The 18,515-nt window shown below is 35.5% G+C and overlaps 1 protein-coding gene across 3 annotated transcripts in view; it reads left to right on the forward strand.

Annotated features, from left to right (window-relative positions):
- The window catches only part of LOC149558382 (transcription initiation factor TFIID subunit 1-like), a 153,395-nt gene that overhangs the window by 44,459 nt on the left and 90,421 nt on the right, over positions 1–18,515 (forward strand). For all 3 annotated transcript variants that reach the window (XM_089832636.1, XM_089832635.1, XM_089832637.1), the window contains 2 exons: positions 6,031–6,291; positions 6,762–6,823. In XM_089832636.1, coding sequence (XP_089688762.1) covers positions 6,031–6,291; positions 6,762–6,823 — 323 coding nt within the window. The remainder of the gene's footprint in view (positions 1–6,030; positions 6,292–6,761; positions 6,824–18,515) is intronic.

The following is an 18,515-nucleotide window of genomic DNA, read 5'->3' on the forward strand; positions in this document are numbered from 1 at the left end:
GTAAGAATATTCCACTAAGTTTCAAACAAATGAACCTAAACTTAATACAAGTTTTGCTTTAGTTTTAAATTCTGAGAATGAAACAAACCAAGAAATTTTAGGGAGGACTTTTGTCAAAGATTCTTTTTATCTCCTCTGAAGAAAACATATTAGAAAATGTTTTCTTGCATTGATAAGGATTCTAATTTATGTATCCATAACCATACAACATTCCTTCAAAAAAAAATTACTCTTCCAAAGCAGACAACCATTAGACATCTAGACATAAAACAGTTAAAATGTTTCACTTCACCTATATAGTAAAGGACAAAGCTATTTTTGGGTAGAAGTACATATAATCTGTTGAATGACACCTGGCCACACAGTTAAGGAAGAACATAATTTTTTTTCATCTAATATTCAAAGTTAGTTGACTTAGATAGCTCAAATGAGAAGTTTACTCCAAATATGATCAATTATATTTAACTTCTTATTAGCATTAACCGTCAATAACATCTTAAATACTAACACTAGAGGCCAAAAATGAAAGACCAAGAGTCACCACTAAGATTTTACAATGGATACCACTTTCATGGACTTGGACTTGGAAATCTACAATGAGAATACAGGGATATGACTGATAGAGCTCAATCTCTTGGACAGGAGGAAGATAATATGATAAATTTGATAAGAATTACAGGGTGGTGATAAAAACAGATATAAGAGAATAATCAATATATTTTAAGAATCTATGATATAGCATTGTAGTAGAGAGCAGCGCAAAACTATGGAAAGAGTTCAAGGATGGAAAAATTAATTAAGAACAGATAACAATTTACATCCAGGTGAGATTCCAAAAGCACGTCAATGGCATTCTTAGATTTAGGAACTAAACATTATTTTTAGGAGTTGGGACAACGGTGGAAATGCCAAGTCAATGTTATACCTTCTTTGTGTTAATTTTTAGGATCGTTTTTGCAAATGTAGAATCATAGCCATTGTTATTGATGATCTCCAAATGCAGATTTGGATCTCATATAAATATGAGAGGAGACATGTCTCTTGGTGTAATCATTATTTAAATAATATTATATTAACATGAATAATAATAATATGTATAACAATATATATATATATATATATATGTATGTATGTATTATATATACTAATATTATTATTAACATGGACAAGTATATATATAGGAAATGACGATTACCAGTAAGTTAGTAACAATAATGTATATTAGATTGAATCAATCCGACTAAAGCTACAACTTTAACACTCCATCTTAGTTAGGGAGGATTGATATAGATCACATTATGCTCTCAAGTATATGAAGAGATATCATCTCACCTTTTATAACACACAATTTAAGTAAATTCCATAACTTTAATATAGGCTTAAACACCACCTTAAGTGTGGTCTATAATAGTAACTATGTCATGGTGTCTGATAAGATCTCGCCCAAAGAACCTTAACAAGTTTGTTATCATGGTGTCTAGAAAAATCCAGCCCATAGAACCATGTTGAGTTGGTTATCATACTGTCCGGCAAAATCCGGTCCAAAGAACCATGATAACAGGTCTACCATTTATAAGATCGCCACCTTACAATGGTTTCCTTCTATCTGTTCTTTATCATGACTTCCAACACTTTGGGACAACTAATGAAGTCTGTCATGATAACATTTCTACCATTTATAAGATTGTTATCTTACAATGTTTACCTTCTGTTTATATATGTCAATGAAAGATTGTCACCTTTCATTACATATCATATGTGAAATAGTGACCACCATGAACCTAGTCAGAGGGTGGAACAAGGGCTTTCACCTTAATTTTCTCTCACAGAGAAGAATGCTTTACAAGAAGTTTCACTTAGAACTTCTCATAGAGAAGATATCATTTATAAAGGATTGCACCACAAAAAAATTCTCCCTTTGAACCATGATCTTAGGAAGTCAAGTCCAATAGGTACTCCTTTAGAGGCTCTCTTCCCCAAGGATTCTTGTCAAACTCACTCTGAATCTGATATCTAATTTTCTGGTGATAAGTCATTACTTCCTCATGATATACATAGGAGTGGGCCCATCAAAATCATGGAGTTACACACATGTATTTCTAGACTCCTTCTGAGTATCAATCTTCTAAGCTCCTGTGTCGCCTTAGAAGAAATGTCGTACTCCCTTTTAATGTAGAAGAATCTCATAATCCTAATCATCAAAGATGTTTGCTTCAAGAGCCTCACTTTATCCATCTTGATCATTAGGGTCTTTAGAGCTACTATCATTAGATTGAATTTGCATAATATTTGGTAGCATATGTAAAGTAGCAACCTTCTTTTCCTGTAAGAATATCCTTAAACATAAAAGAAAAGATCAAGGCAAATAACATAGTATGTATAGAAAAATAAGAGAGGACTACAAAGAGTAGATAAATGTAAAATATAAAAATACTTATCTGCACATAAATGTAAAAATTGTCTCATTTAGATTATTTGAGAATTTAACATCTCCCCTCTAAATAAGGTTCAAGTGAGAATGGAACATTGACTATTATTCCCCCCACAATGTAAAATTTCCACTCATTCTTATATTGTTGAACAATTTTGTAAAAAATAGAACTCCTTTCTAAGTTCCAACTTCTTCTTTTCGTCCATTGAAGGTTCAAATATTTATGTAGTTTAATAGTAGAGCGAACATGTCCTTCCATTTATCAAACTTGTCCAGAATATACCTATATCTTGATTAAGTATGATTGTGCCACATGAATGACTAAAGAACTCATACGTCAAGTTTCTTTCATCAAGGAGAGACTCGTAGATGGTTCAAATGAATTCTTAAAAACTTCATTAACGTCTCACAACAACTCAAATTTCCTTACAATAACTTCTGCAAATGCAAGTGACATTATTTAGAATTCATCACTTCCTCATGGTGTACATAGGAGGTAGGCCCATTAAAATCACATGGTCACGATGTATGAATCATTGTCCTCTTGACATCGACAATTTATTGATCACTAGAGAAATCCATCTCAACATTGTTTACTCTCTCTTAATCAATAAGACCGAAATCATTGAAGGTGACTAACTCATATCCTCTATCTACGCCTTCTCTTTCAAGGTTGCCTCTACTGAAATGTCACTCCCTCTTTTTCCTACAAGAACATTCTTGAAGGAAAAAAGATTAAGGCACATGGCTCTTATAGTATATATAAAATACAAATAAGATAGGGACTTCATTAATTAAATTAAATAATCAAGGATAATAAATTATTCTTGATAATAATATAAGATTAGTACAATGCAATATAGATAAATATCTAATTTAAAGATATACTTTAATCTATATTCACTTATATTCATAAGATATTATATTACTATCTTGTTGCACATCAACTAATCCTTTTACATTTAATAATATCAAACCATTAAATTAAAGGATATTTTTATATTTTCATTTATTGAAATAACATAACATAATACATCTTACCTTTCTTACTCTCATAATGAATTTCTTTATATTTGTTGAATTATTAAATATCATTTTTGAATGAATATATATTTATACATCAACTAATCCTTTCTTTTTAACAATGTCAAATTGTTTTAATCTCATTACTACATTAAAATATTATCCTCAAATATTTGCATCTATATATGTTTTCATATTTAATTATATGCTTACTATATATCTATAGCATATCAATAATGTAGGGATTTTTTAACAATATAAAAAAACTTTAAATAATCCACCCCATACTTACCTTGATGGGATCAGGACTCGACGTCATAAACAACCTCCTTGATGTGTCTCTGTGCTAAATTGGCTTGTCTTAATTGCGGTGTGTGACCCTTGCCAACCTCGTGGCTTTCCTTCTCAATAAACCTATGAGATTAAACCAAAATTAATAAGGGAGTGTAAAGAAGTATAAAATGTGACACTAATCGCACGTATGTCCTATCGATGTGGAACCCTAAACCTAAGACGCTTGGACAAACTATCAGGCGACAAATCACTCATCAAACGTGGCACCCTTGCCAAGGGTCATATCATCCTTGGAACTTATTTAATTCAATAGCCTATCACTACCTTGGGAGAGCTCATCACTTCCCAAGTCTATGCTGTCAATTTTCAACTTGCATTGATGATTGGTAATAGGCGAGATCCTCAAGCCATGGCCAATTACAGTGTGAATAAAACAAGTGCCCAATCCCACAAGAATTTATCGAACCTCTTCTCCAAGAGAAAATTCATCCCTTTATCTTCATGATCTCATTCTGAAGAAAATCAAATGTATAGGAGATTGTCCTATGTAGCCACACAATATTGACATGGAGTCGATGCTCATCAACTTCAATGAGGAGAAATTTACAATATAAGGAATCATGATGAGTGTCAAGTTGTTGTAGAGGATGATTACGATCTACACCATTCGTAAGCCAATCTGTTTGCACAAAAAGTTTTGGTGGCTTCGACACAGAGATCTTCTATGTGGCATTCAAGGCTTTCACACCTTTCTACAAGTTCCTTCACCATGCAATCCCTGATATGCTTTTCTTCCTTTATATATTCCCATGGTGGTTTTGATAAACCCAAATCTTCATTGCTTGTAGTAGGATTACTTCCGTAAACAAAAAAATCATTCCTATTGACTATTGGTGCCTTTGGAGATCAACAAGTCAGATATTTTACGAATCACACATAATAGTAATTTCGGGTGATGGGCGATCAATACATTGAGCAACCGAAGAAAAATAGTCTATGCAAAATGATCTTTACACATTTATATGAATCCTCCAATGACCCAAATAGAGGTGCCAATATAAATATCATGCATTTTGAATCCTCCAATGGTTGAGTTCTCTATCTAAAATAGAATATGTAAACCATAATCAATCAAGCGTGATACAAAGACATATGTGATCCCTCTCCATGTGCTTTAATTTGAGATCGGAGAATCAGTGGGATTAATAAGTACAGGTTTATTTTCACACAACATGACAACCATCTTTAAGGCCTTTAGTGTCATATGCTATTTGTTCTAGTCATTGACTCAGTTGCTAGTGGTCTTTTAAACAATCATTTGAGATCGCAGGACTGATTCACAATGATCTTAAACATTGCATCATTATTATCACCATAATATCGAGGAGCCGATGCCATTAATAATGCGTAACAATAAGTGTTGTTTATATACTTAAGATTTGTATATCGATTTGCATATGCGCCTTTCAATGCTGATGCTATTATGAGGAAACTGATCGCTGCTATTGTATCAGATTTCACATTTTACAAGCAGAACTCATAGTTGTTATCACATCCATCCAACCTTTGCTTGTTACATCTGCATGGTGAAGTTTCTGCAATCTCTGTCCTTATAGTATTCAGGTCTTTAGGATCTTCCTTTCAGCGGTAAAACTTTCTTCAAAAGAACCTGCTCTGATACCATGTTAATTTTTAGGATCGTTTTTGTAAATGTAGAATCATGGCCATTGTTATTGATGATCTCCAAATGCAGATTTGGATCTCATATAAATATGAGAGGAGACAATGAGACATGTCTCTATGGTCTAATCATCATGTAAATAATATTATGTTAACGTGAATAATAATAATATGTATAACTATATATATATATATATATAATTAACATGGATAAGTATATATATAGGAAATGATGATTGCCAGTAACAATAATGTATATCAGATCGAATCAATCCAACTGAAGCTACAACTTCAATACTTTGAAGTTGAATGCCTAAGTCAACCCAAATCTAATCCTATGCATGTAAAACCACAAGTGTGATTTTCTTGGAGGTGTATTGCCATTAAGACAAAAGGGTAAGGACATTGGGAATTTGCATAGTGTCGGAGCATATATTCTATTGCATGCATTGTTATCTTTTTCCTTGGATCGGTAACGGTGCAGATTGTGTCTGCTTGGAGTTCATCTAGTTTCTATAGCTTGAGGAATAGAGCCCATTTTCTTACTGTGGGCATTTATTTACTTTTCCCTCTTAAGTTGTTTGTTTACTTTTTTTTTGTAGATTATGATAAAAAATATGAAAATGCTGTGGATTATGAGGACATCCAAGAACAGTATGAGGGGCCTGAGGTACAGACAGGCTTCAGTGAAGATCGAAGCTCAAGAGATGGATATTTTTATGCGGAAGCTGCCTTGGCTGGAACTTCGTCAAATCTGGTGGCTTCTGTTTTAGACGAAGACAATTATGATGAAGAGGAGGAAGGGGCAGATGAGAAGGATGCCGAGGCAATGGAGATAACTTTTGAAGAGCAGACTGAAACAGGTTCTTCTTATATGCTCCTCTATAAGTGATTTGGAATTATATGTTTGCCTGTTGTAGTTTTACTTTTCGTTCCTATAATTATATTTCTGTCTATATTTCATTCATGGTATGTAGCTCTTAGAAAATTGTGTACTTTATTTGTTGCATTCTATTATTACTGTTAGATGACAATTAAGCCCTAAAGATACCTCAATGCATGTATTGTACTTTGAGGTGATAGTCGAGTGATCTCATGAAGCATTATCTTATAATTAGTATGAATTTATTGCTTGCTTTACAAAGGAATGTCTAAGAACTAGTGAGACAAGGATTCACGTGGAAGACATTTTGGACATTTTCTTATACATGCATTTATATGAACTTTGTTGCTTCATAATATCATATACAAGTTTGACCTGTAGAAAATGAATTTTTATAATAGTTATTGGTTGCAACTTGTTCTTGATTGGGTTCTATGGCTCTTTGTGCAGATGAACAGACTCCTTTAACTGAACCTGTAAATGAGAGTGGCAATAATGAAGATACTACAGAGGTAGCATTTTCTGTGGTTGAATTAGCTCTGTTATACTCCTCTGCTTTCTGTGCATTGATCACATTGTTGGGTAGCATGATATCATGTCCCCTTTCTGAATAGAATCTAATAATAATAGACAATGATTATCAAACTAAGATATAAAAAATTACTAATGATGATACTAATATAATATTAATGTATGAAAATAAATAAAGAAATAAATATAAAAATAAAATTATAAATAAATAATAACTACCAATATAATTATAAAAAATAAATAATAATGTTACAATAGATAAATTCTAAGTTGCCGATCTGGATGCAGATGCACGAATTGTTTTTTTGGGATTTTGGATGCCTATATATCATAGTTCCCAAATTCAGACTTGGCAAGGCTGACTTGACTAACGATTAGGCTATGACTCGCTAATGATTTCACAAAATAAAAAAATCCTTGAATTTTAGAGATTTTAATGATATAAAACTTGTTTCATGCACCCTTTATTGAATATAAAAAGACACTATAACATAAACAACGAACATAAATGCTAAATCCATCATATACGTAAAATGTAAATTGTAGCTAAGTCTGACAGAAATATGGAATTGAAACCAAAGGGTTTTTGGATGAATGAGTTAAAAACTTAAATCCTTTAGACATTTCTTGTTCTAGCTTCAGATTGACCTTAGAAATATAGGATAGGTTATGGGGGTATAGAGTGCCGAAGGTGTTGAATCTTGGAATTCAGCTGAGTCTAGAATTTTTTGGAAAACCCCAGAATCTAGAGTTTGCATCTTAACTCTTATGAAGGTGAAACCTATCTCAAACATGTGGACAATATTTATACAATTATTAGTTGAATTATAAGTAAATGTAACTTATACTTGAATGTTATTTTTGTATAAGTCCTCTCCTCCCCTGAGCCAAGTGTTGAATTGCAGAGAACTTGCAAGCATATTCTTGGCCCTGGTTGAGTTATTTCATGCTTAGACTTGGTGAGTTTTGCCAACTCACCAAGTTAGTTAAGTTATTAGCCATTATTTGATAAGCCCAAGTCAACATTATCTGGCAAAGTTGACCTTGCTTGCCAACACGCCACACTATATATATGTATGTGTGCAAAGAAATACCAGAAGATACAAAATTAAATCATTTGACAGTAGGATGCATTTGGATAAGGTTACCAAAATGTGTCAAATCATGCAACTTATCTGATCTACAAAACATTGCCACTTCACCTATTTTTGGTTGCATGTATTTAAAATTACATAGAATTTAGAATATTCAGATTAGGAAAATGATGCTAGTTATTCTATTGGTATGGTATTGCTGAAACAAAATGCAAAAATTTAGAGGATCTCATGAAGAGGATGTGGCATTTTGGCATTAATCACTTAAGAAGCTCCAACTATGTGATTCTGATGATTTAAATTTGAAATCCTTGAGAAAACCAAAAAATGCCATTTGTTGTGATATAGTGGATGTTCATAGGTTGGTACCTTTTTACAATTGCAAGTTGAACTTCTGCTGGTAGTTATTTCCACGTAAATAGGTTCAATGCATTAGTACCTAATAGTAAGTATCTCAGAAAAATTGCACCCCAGGAATACTTATTTCATGGTGGTTACAAAATTTTAAGTTTTTTTTTTGGTCCAAAAATAGGTCAGACTGGGCCTTTTTCATGCAAAGGTGTCCAAATGTGCTCAGATGCCCTGGACGTGCTTCCTGTGTGCATCCACAGGGCATCCTGATGCGATTCTGCACCAAAATGTCCCTGCCTCCGCCTCCCAGGCAGGATGTTACGCATTGGCAACTGAGGATAAATTGAATATATCAAATATTTGAAACGTAGAAATTTATACCAATCAAATATTATGATATAACTCTAACATATATTGTAATCTATACCATTAAAATATAGTCTTAAGTAAAATAAATAGTATATATAATACATATATATTTATTATCATTAAAACATAAATATATATTAAATGTAAAACAATCCCATATAAATATATTAAACAAGACCAAATATAACAGATATTAGTCAAGCAACTAAATAGAAAGTAGTGATTGTTGGCACTTACCAATGTACATATATGAGAAAGAAAATTCATTGAATTTTAGGGGGGAATATGCATCCAATACACAATGACAATTCACCCAGCCATCATGGTCAATGAACCAACTTCATTTAAAAACAAGGAGGAGAATCTATTGAATCAAGATCATTCAATTATCGCAGATAGAGTTGAAACATAATCCAGGGAAGAAAGAAAACTGGTCTTTGAAAACAGCCTGTAAGAATTAGCCATCATCATGGCAATACAGGCATGGACAATAGCGAACCTTTTCAAGCTCGAGCATACCCCAAGGATATTCCCACGACATCATTCTCAGAATTTACAAAGCCATATGTGGTATATTTCATAAACGGATATCATGGTGAGTTGACCCAGATTGTATACATCGGGTATAGTCTCAGGAGGCATCTTCAAGGGGGTATCACGTATCTGACCCAGATATAATCGTCACAAATATTGACTACAATCATAATCTGATTAGTATAATATACATGATCTCATCAATACCCAAAGTATTGCAGTCAACACACTGTATGCAACAATTAAATATTATCCCAGTATAAATGCTGACCAGAGTATTGATTGCAATACTGAGTACGATAAGATAGAGATAAGTGTTGGAGATTCACTACATTGAAGTTTTGAATGTCTTTAGCAGAATCAATGACCCTTCCTACACATCAACATCTGGTTGGGGGCTAATAGATATATCATTTTGTTGATTATTGATGGTATATGCAAAGCCTGCAATTTAAATGAACATCTAAAAGTGACAAAGACATATACACAGGTCATTGTTTGATGAATTAGCTCACAAGAGGGGTTTACAGCATTACTAAGCTGATGATATTACAACCACCAATTTGCTACAGTCATTCTTATATCAGGCTGTTCATGGAGGCACTCTGAAGAAGAAATCAGGCACACACACTCGCACATTCCTTGCTAAGCCACATCTATGGGATACAACCATTTGGGAACACAGGGTATTTAAGGAGACTATCTAAATACATTTGGTACAAATCACATTGAAGGAGGCCGCTTGTAAGGAATAATGGAAAAGCTTCAAGGGAGCTGTGGATTTAGGAACCTATCAAATATGTTAGAATGCAAGTAGTTGCAAGAGTGCAAAATACAGACAAAAGCAGTCTACATATGAATGACAGATATCAGTCCCATTATCTATGCAAGCTACCATTAGGGGCTTGGAGGGTAGAAATCAGGGCAATCCCCAAAATGAAACATCATAAAAGAATGACATTTAATAAATATATATGATAAAAGTAGAATATATTTACAAATTACTAATATAAATTATAAACTGATAGCTGGAATGGTGAAAGGGTGGCTGTTTATCTATATGCAGATCAGGGTGTGCATTTGATAGGATGAACATCTTGATAGTGCTCATTAATAACTAATGGGACTTAATTACGGCTATAACACATCCTCTTGTGTTGGAAAGGTTTTGAACATGAATGTCACAAGAACATGATGTCCAATATGACCTGAATAAATATTGGGAAGGATGACACGTGAAATTGAACTAGATCTATTCAAAATCAGTTTGTGATGGGGATATTGAGTATCTATCGAGGCCTGAATTGTGTTACTATTTACTCTTGTATTGTTGTCATAGTCTCCACCTAAGTCACCGGTTTGGATTTGGGTTTAAAGGTGGGTTCAAGATTTAGGCTTGAAATTTGTTCAAAAGTTTATTGGGGTGGGTTTGGATTCATTTTGGGTTTTTCTGTATAAAGTCATATGTTTTTTTAATATATATCAATATATGAATGTATGTATGTATATGCAACAAAAAGTTAGTCCATACACTATCATGCTCATAGTAAAGCAACATAGCAAAATACACCACTATATCTTATGTTTTAGTTCAATAGGATATTAATTGCATCATTTAGCCATACATGCAACATGATACACTTGCTTTGTCACATGTACGAAACATATTTCCATATCAACGGGACAGTTTGAGAATGAAAGGAATCATAAAAAGATAAGTGCAGTTATCTGAAATTTTGTTTTGTATTGGTTAGAGGATTTCTAACCAAGCTAGATCTAAAGGTAAGTTTTAAATTTTAAGTCCTGGATACAAATTTATCATAGCCTTTTTAAAGAAATTTCTCTATAATCGTTGATTTGGATTTCACCTATTGTCAGTTTGAATTTCCTTTATAAGCAAGCTTTCTTTTTCGTTCACAAATGCACAAATGACATATAAACCATGTTTTATAGCCTTTTTTGGTGTTCGATTTTAAGGCTGGGAGGGTCGAATAACCAGATTAAAAATGTCCAAAAAAATGTCTTGAGACCAAGTTTGGGGGAGGTTCTATTGCTAAGCAAAAAATTCTTTCAAATTCTGCCTGGGTTCCACTAACAAAATTTGCAGTGAATTTGTAGCTCTGCAGGTGAATTTGACAAGGACTAGACTTCGAACAAAATCAAACCAGAATTTGAGGGTTGCTATAGAGAATTTGGTAACTTGGGTCTCAAAGAACGTATTTTATAACATGGATTAGAAATATGCATGTATATTTGAGAATTCGAATGGAACTGTTATAACTTTGTTGTTTGAGGAAACAATATTTAAAATAGGTAGGGTGTCGATTGGGACATTCATTATGTTATTTTTGGAGCTTGTAGAATGATATATTTAACTTGTGCAAAAACTAGCAATGCTACTGAGCAAAAATTAGCAAATCTGTTTGAGTTTTGATATCTTGTAACTTCACATTAGGGTTCTCTTCCTCATAGTATATATAATCTGAAACAAACTTGTTAGTTTTAATTGCTTTATTATAAACTAATTGCTTTATTAGTGTTTATAATAATGGAGGGTTATTTTATTACAATAATAGATAAGTCATCTATTATTAGTTAATGGTTATCTTGTAAATATCTGAAGCCTTAGTTTGCTTTCATTTTTGCTTTCTCTAGAATAAAATGTTTCTATAATTTACAATCGTTTCCTAAGGAAACATCTTTTCATTCTTTTGTATATATTGACCTTTCGGTCTTTGTTAATATCAAGCAAGTATTTACCAATTACCTCGTAATATGGTATCAGAGCTAATACTTGAATTTTTTCATGAAATTATTTGTTTAAATTTTTTTTCACAATTTTTTTGTCGATTTTTCTCTCAAACCCACCTAGGGTTTTCGGCCTAGAGAAAAAATCCCGAATACGGGTTTGTCTGCAAATTGTCTATCAAAATCTCGCTCGTTTTTTGTATGGCGATTTCTTTGCTCACGCCAAATTCATAACTGTTGCAATTTCTCTGCTCATGCCGGATTTTGCTAGCTGTCTGGACTGCATATCATGTTTTTGGCATTGGATTTGAGTCGTGTTTTCCACGCAATTTGCAGAGAAAATCGGGTTTGCAACTCGCGTTTTTTCTCCAACTCGTGTCGGGTATTCTCCTACATGTTTGGAGCCGAAGACTGTAGCCCTGAATCCGATTGGTTCTACAACATTTTTTTCAACAATTCTGCCATTTTTTTTGAAAATTCGACTCTCCAATCCATCGGCTAGGGTTTTTCCCAAAACCCTAATTTTTGGGGTCGGAATTTTTTTTGATTGCAAATTCTTGGTGGGTTTTTTGAAAGCTCAATTGGGTTATCGTCCATTTTTCTAGGTGCCTCGATTTTCGAGCTGACGGATCCAGAAAACGATAGCATATTCCTTTTGGGTTTTTTGAGCTCTCTTTTGGGTCACTCTAATTCTTTTGGGTTTCCGTATTTCGGCCTCAAAGAATGTGCATTCACAGATTTTCACAGTTTTTCATTAAAAACGTGCCATGGCATCTTTGACAAATATTTTGCTCGAGCATAATTCCAAATTCAATGGTTGCAATTATGGAACCTGGAAGCAACGGATCATCGCAATTTTTGAATATCAGAACACCGATCAACTTGTTTAGGGTCCTGATCAAGATACTTGGGATCTGAATAATCGAGAGGCAATAATGCTTCTCAAATTATCCGTAGTTGATGATTAGCTTTCTCAGATTCCATTCGGCAAGATAGTTGCCGAAATTTGGACACATCTCAAAGTTCTTCATGAGACTTTTGACAAGAGCAAAGCCTTCTTTTTGAAAAATACTCTATTTTCTGTTGTCATGGATTAGTGCACCTCGCTCCAAGCACACCTGAATTAGATTCAGGAAATCCGTGATAAGCTACTTGCCATCGGTTGTAAGATGGAGGAAGAGGATATTGTGGATATCACTCTTTGGAGTTTACCAAAATCCTATGAGCATTTTATCCAGACTCTCAACATCACATATATTGGTGTTGATTTGAAGTTCACTGATCTCTGCACCTTGCTGCTTCAGCAAGATCGGTGGAAACAACAGTTTGGTAGCAGCTCTAGTTTCACTTCCATTGAGCAAGCCTTTGCTGCGAAATCCTTTCAAAAGGATAAGGGCAAGTTTCAGCAACCATCTCAGCAGAAGTTTTCTGCTCCAGCATCTGATGGTTCCAGAAAGAAGAACATTCAATGCAACTACTGCCACAAGTTTTGTCACATGAAGGTTGAATGTCGGAAATGCTTAGCTGCCAAGTCTAAGCAATCAAGTTCGCAGCCCAAAGCGAACAGTGTAGAGCACACTGAGCAAGCGGAATCTGCCTTTTACGCTTTCATGGCTAAAATACCTGCAGATTATGTGAAGTCATCTGCCTGGTACATTGATTCAGGTGCCTCTCAACATTTCACTCAATACAGAGATTGGTTTACTGACTACCAACCTTATTCAGACTGTTATTTTTGGTGGCGGAGAAGAGTACACGGTTGTCGGTAAAGGCAACATTCAGATTCAGTCTATTGGGAGGAATCTCATATTTCTTGAAGTGTACTACGTTCCAGGGATGGAACTAAATCTACTCTTAGTCATTCAGCTACTGCAACATTCTCCACACTTGGCAGTCACCTTGAGTTCACATCAGTGCACCATCACTGATCGGGCGACTAAGTCTACTGTTGCAGTAGGTCTTCAGGATCATGGTCTTTTCAGACTTACTAATTCTGGTGATTCTCAGGACTTAGCTATGGCTTCTTGGCGATCTTCTGTCAGCACACTTTGGCATCAACTATATGGGCATTTAAATGTGCATTATCTCTAATAGCTTGCTCGGGATGAGCTTGTTCTTGGATTGCTAGAGATTCAGACTCAACAGCTTGGAGTTTATGATGCATGCTAGGTTGGGAAGCAACATCACACACCTTTCACTAGTGGTGATTCTTGGCGAGCTTCTTAGGTACTTCGGCTTGTTCATATCGATATTTGCGGCCCTATGGCCACTCTTTTTGTTCTTGGGTGAAGGTATTTTCTGTTGTTTGTTGATGATTTCAGTAAAAAAATGTGGGCGTATTTCCTTAACAAGAAATCAGATGCATTTCCTATATTTTTAAGAAGTTTAAACCCTTAGTTGATAAAAGCGTCTGGGAAATCTATTATTACTCTTAGATCAAACAATGGGGGGGGGGGATTTTGTTCTAATGCTTTCTCCAGCTTCTTGGATATACATGGCATCAAACGCCAGTTAACCACACCCCACATGCCACAACAGAATAGTCTAGTTGAATGTCGGAATAGGACAATCACCGAGATGGCTCGTTCTATGCTCAAACATAAACATGTTCCAAAACAGTTTTGGGTAGAAGCAGTTAACACTACAGTTTATCTATTGAATCGGTCACCCACAGTAGCGGTCAAAAGTAAAACTTCGGAAGAGGCTTGGTCAGATCACAAGCCCAAAATTAGTCACTTGAAGGTTTTTGGCTCTCTTGCTTTTGTTTGGATCCCTGATGCTTCACGCACCAAGTTGAATGCGAAGAGTCAGAAACTGATGCTTGCTGGATATAATAGTCTTCACAAAGCCTACTGCTTGATTGATGTTGAGACATCTCGTCTCATATACAACCGTGATGTAGTCTTTGATGAGCAACGAGGACCATTCATGCCTGTTTCTCCTGTTCTCGATCCAGTAGACCAGCCTATGTAGGCTCATGATGTGGGAGTACGGATTCCATTAGGTCCACTTGATGGGAGGGCTCCACTAGCTCCTGCAGCTCCAGTTAGTCCAGTGATACCTGTATAGACACCTTCCGCTTCTCCTGCAGGATCACCTCGCTTTGTAGATGCTTCACTTGAGTTTGATCCAACTTCTTTTGATGAGGATCCTGCTGATCGAGCATCTCCTAGTACTAGTATTGGTCATTCTCCTATCCGACCTAAGTGGTGTTCTAAGACACTTGATGATCTTGGTGATGATGAGCTCATTGATGGGAGAACTGCTCAGAAAAGAGCAAAACTATAGATTTTGTTAACTTTTCTCTTATGGCCAACATTTACAGTGTGTTTGAACCTCAAACATATTCCGAGGCTAAAGGAATTCCAGAGTGGGAATAGGCCATGACATCTGAACATCAGAGCCTGTTGAAGAACAACACCTGGGTCCTTTCTGATCTTCCACTAGGGAAGAAACCCATTGGTTGCAAGTGGCTCTACAAAATCAAATACAAATCAGATGGTACTTTGGATAAGTACAAAGCTCCTTTAGTGGCGAAGGGCTTTTCTTGGCGTCAGGGCATTGATTATGAGGAGACCTTAGCTCCTACTGCAAAGATGAGCACCATCAGATTAGTCCTAGCCATGGCAACACAATTTGGTTGGAAGGTCCATCAGATGGACGCAAAGAGTGCTTTTTTGAATGGTGATCTCCATGAAGAGGTCTACATGACGCAGCCTCCTGGTTTCAAGGTTGTTGGTAAAGACCATCAAGTTCTCAGATTGGTAAAAGTTGTCATGGCTTGAAGAAGGCCCCTCGGGCATGGTACATCAAGCTTGATAAGTACCTCAGTGATCAAGGCTTCAAGAGGAGTTCTTCAAACTCAAATCTATACATCAAGACTACTGACAGTGACATCATCCTTCTAGTTATCTATGTTGATGATCTGATCATCACTGGCAGTTCGACATCTTTGATTCAAGGAATCAAATAGAACTTATGCCAGTCTTTTGATATGATTGATCTTGGGCTCATGCATTATTGCTTGGGTGTTGAAGTTTGGCAATAGTCTTCTAGTATATTCATCTCTCAGTTCAAATATGCCAGGGCCCTGTTAGACAAATTCCGAATGCAGGATTGCAAACTTGCGTCTACACTTATGGAGAAAGGTCTCAAGTTATCAGCAAAGTTTGATTCTCCTTCCGTTGATGATACTACATATAGGCAACTAGTAGGCAACTTCATCTACCTCTCTGCTACTAGTCCTGATATCAACTTTGCAGTCAACTATATTTCACGCTTTATGACAGCTCCTAAAGCTGATCATTGGATGGAAGCAAAGTGTGTGCTTCGTTATGTGAAGGGCACTTCAGATTATGGATTTCTGTACTCTTGGAGTGCTAATCCTAAACTTAGTGGTTTCACAAATTCAAATTGGGCAGGCTCTGTTGATGATAAAAAGTCAACATCTGGATATGTATTCAGCTTGGGATCTGGTGCAGTCACATGGACCAGCAAGAAGCAGCAGGCAGTTTCTCTCTCTTCTAGAGAGGCTGAATACAGAAGGACTATTAAGGTAGGATGTGATGCTGTTTGGCTTCATCGGATGTTTGGGGATATGCAAATGTCACCAGCAAGACCAACTACTCTGTTTGTTGATAACAAAGGCATTATCAAGTTAGCACGGAATCCAGCCTTACATGAACAAACCAAGCATGTGGATGTTCATTGCATTTACATATGACAACTGGTTGAAGACGAGACTATAGATCTGCAGTATATTCCTACCACAGATCAGACTGCAGACATTCTCACCAGGCCTCTTGGTCTTGATAAGTTTGTCAAATTTAGAGGACAGCTTGGTGTGTTCAATAGATTAACCATTAAGGGAGGGTATTACAATAATTGATAAGTCGTCTATTATTAGTTAATGGTTATCTTGTAAATATCTTAAGCTTTAGTTTGCTTTTGTTTTTTGCTTTCTCTACAATAGAATGTTTCTATTCTTTACGATCATTTCCCAAGGAAACATCGTCTCATTCTTTTGTATATATTGACGTTTTGGTCTGCTAATATCAAGCAAGCACTTACCAATTACCTCGTAATAAATTTATCAATATAATCTTTCTGTTTTCTTATTTATCAATTGAACACTTGATACGTAGTATCAAACACAAAATTACTCTCTTGAAAAGTTAATACTCATGAAGTCATGAGCATGAGCTCCAATGTTCCTTACACGTGTGGATACTAACTCAATATATCGATGTGATTTTCTGGTGATCACGTAGGCGGGCTTACATTATTCATTCGAAGATAACTTGGTGGTACTTTGCTTGCTTGACTTGTTCTTTTCTCCTTGATCACTTTCACTTTCACCTACTCCTACCACTAAATGTTTATTGCTCTACTAATACTCCTATTGATGGAGAAATTAGGAAATGGATGGGGATTTAACCAAATGAAAGCTTGCTAGCAGCGCTACCTCCATTGGTGCGATGATTCTAAGGGATACTCTTAGGATTTTCACACTGACACCTATCTTCCAACCCAACTTAAAGTACAAGTGGAAAGATGATATGCGAGTAGAACTTAGGAGCGATTGGACTAGATTACCACACAAGGCTTCCTAACAAGACACTAGGATGCTAGTGGCCTAGTATATAGATCACTATCAAACATTCACTAACATCACCATACAATTAGCCATCTACTTCTACTCTAACAACATGAAATAAAATCCTACTTTTAATTTGGGAGATGAGAAGAACCATGCAATACACCAAATAATCAAGTATATCCACCATGCAAGCCACAACAATGAATAGAGAACAATTTTGATAGTATTTTGGCAACAATTCTTCAACATAACTCTTGCAAATGAGAGCAAAATGGCCTTATATAGAGGCTCCAAATTACAATAAATGGCCGAGATTAAGAGGCAAAATCAAGGGCCAAGATTATATCTTTCAAACCCTAATTAGGGTTACCATTATTCAACCAATTACATGAGGGCACCAACTTTGTGGGCCAATGAGAAAATTACAATAATTTGTCAACCAATGAGAACATAGGACACTTGGCATGATTTGATTGCATGCACATGAAAGTGCCACCTCATCAACCTTATCTTATAAATTTATTCAATCCTTAAGATAAGGCGAAGCCATGGATGCTTGAGCTTGTCCTTAGAAACTTTCTCATCACCACTCGAACTTGTTTGTACTTGATGTCTTGACCCTGAAAGGATGAGATCTTCATGCACTTGGGGTAATCTTGCCTTGGCCTCGATGGCTTCCCTAGATGTGAACTTTGCAACTTGAGAGCCTTGCTCTTGGCCACTACCTTGAAATCGAACTTAACCTCCCCAATTATCCTTGCCTTCCTTAACCTTCCTGGTCCTCCAACCTTCCCATTCGAATCCAACCAAGCTAGCTTGCACAAATAGCCAAGCCTTGCCTAGCCTCAAATATTTTCAAATCTCTTCTACTAATCCGCTCTTTCTTGAAATTGCAAGGCTTCTTGAATCTCAATCTTCAATCAAATTCGCCCTTCACCCGATTTCATTCTTCGCCAAAGCTCGCACTTCACCCTTTGC

The sequence above is a fragment of the Cupressus sempervirens genome, chromosome 5, assembly GCF_028749045.1.
Source record: "Cupressus sempervirens isolate cs-2001-9-10 chromosome 5, ASM2874904v1, whole genome shotgun sequence".
Taxonomy (NCBI): domain Eukaryota; kingdom Viridiplantae; phylum Streptophyta; class Pinopsida; order Cupressales; family Cupressaceae; genus Cupressus; species Cupressus sempervirens.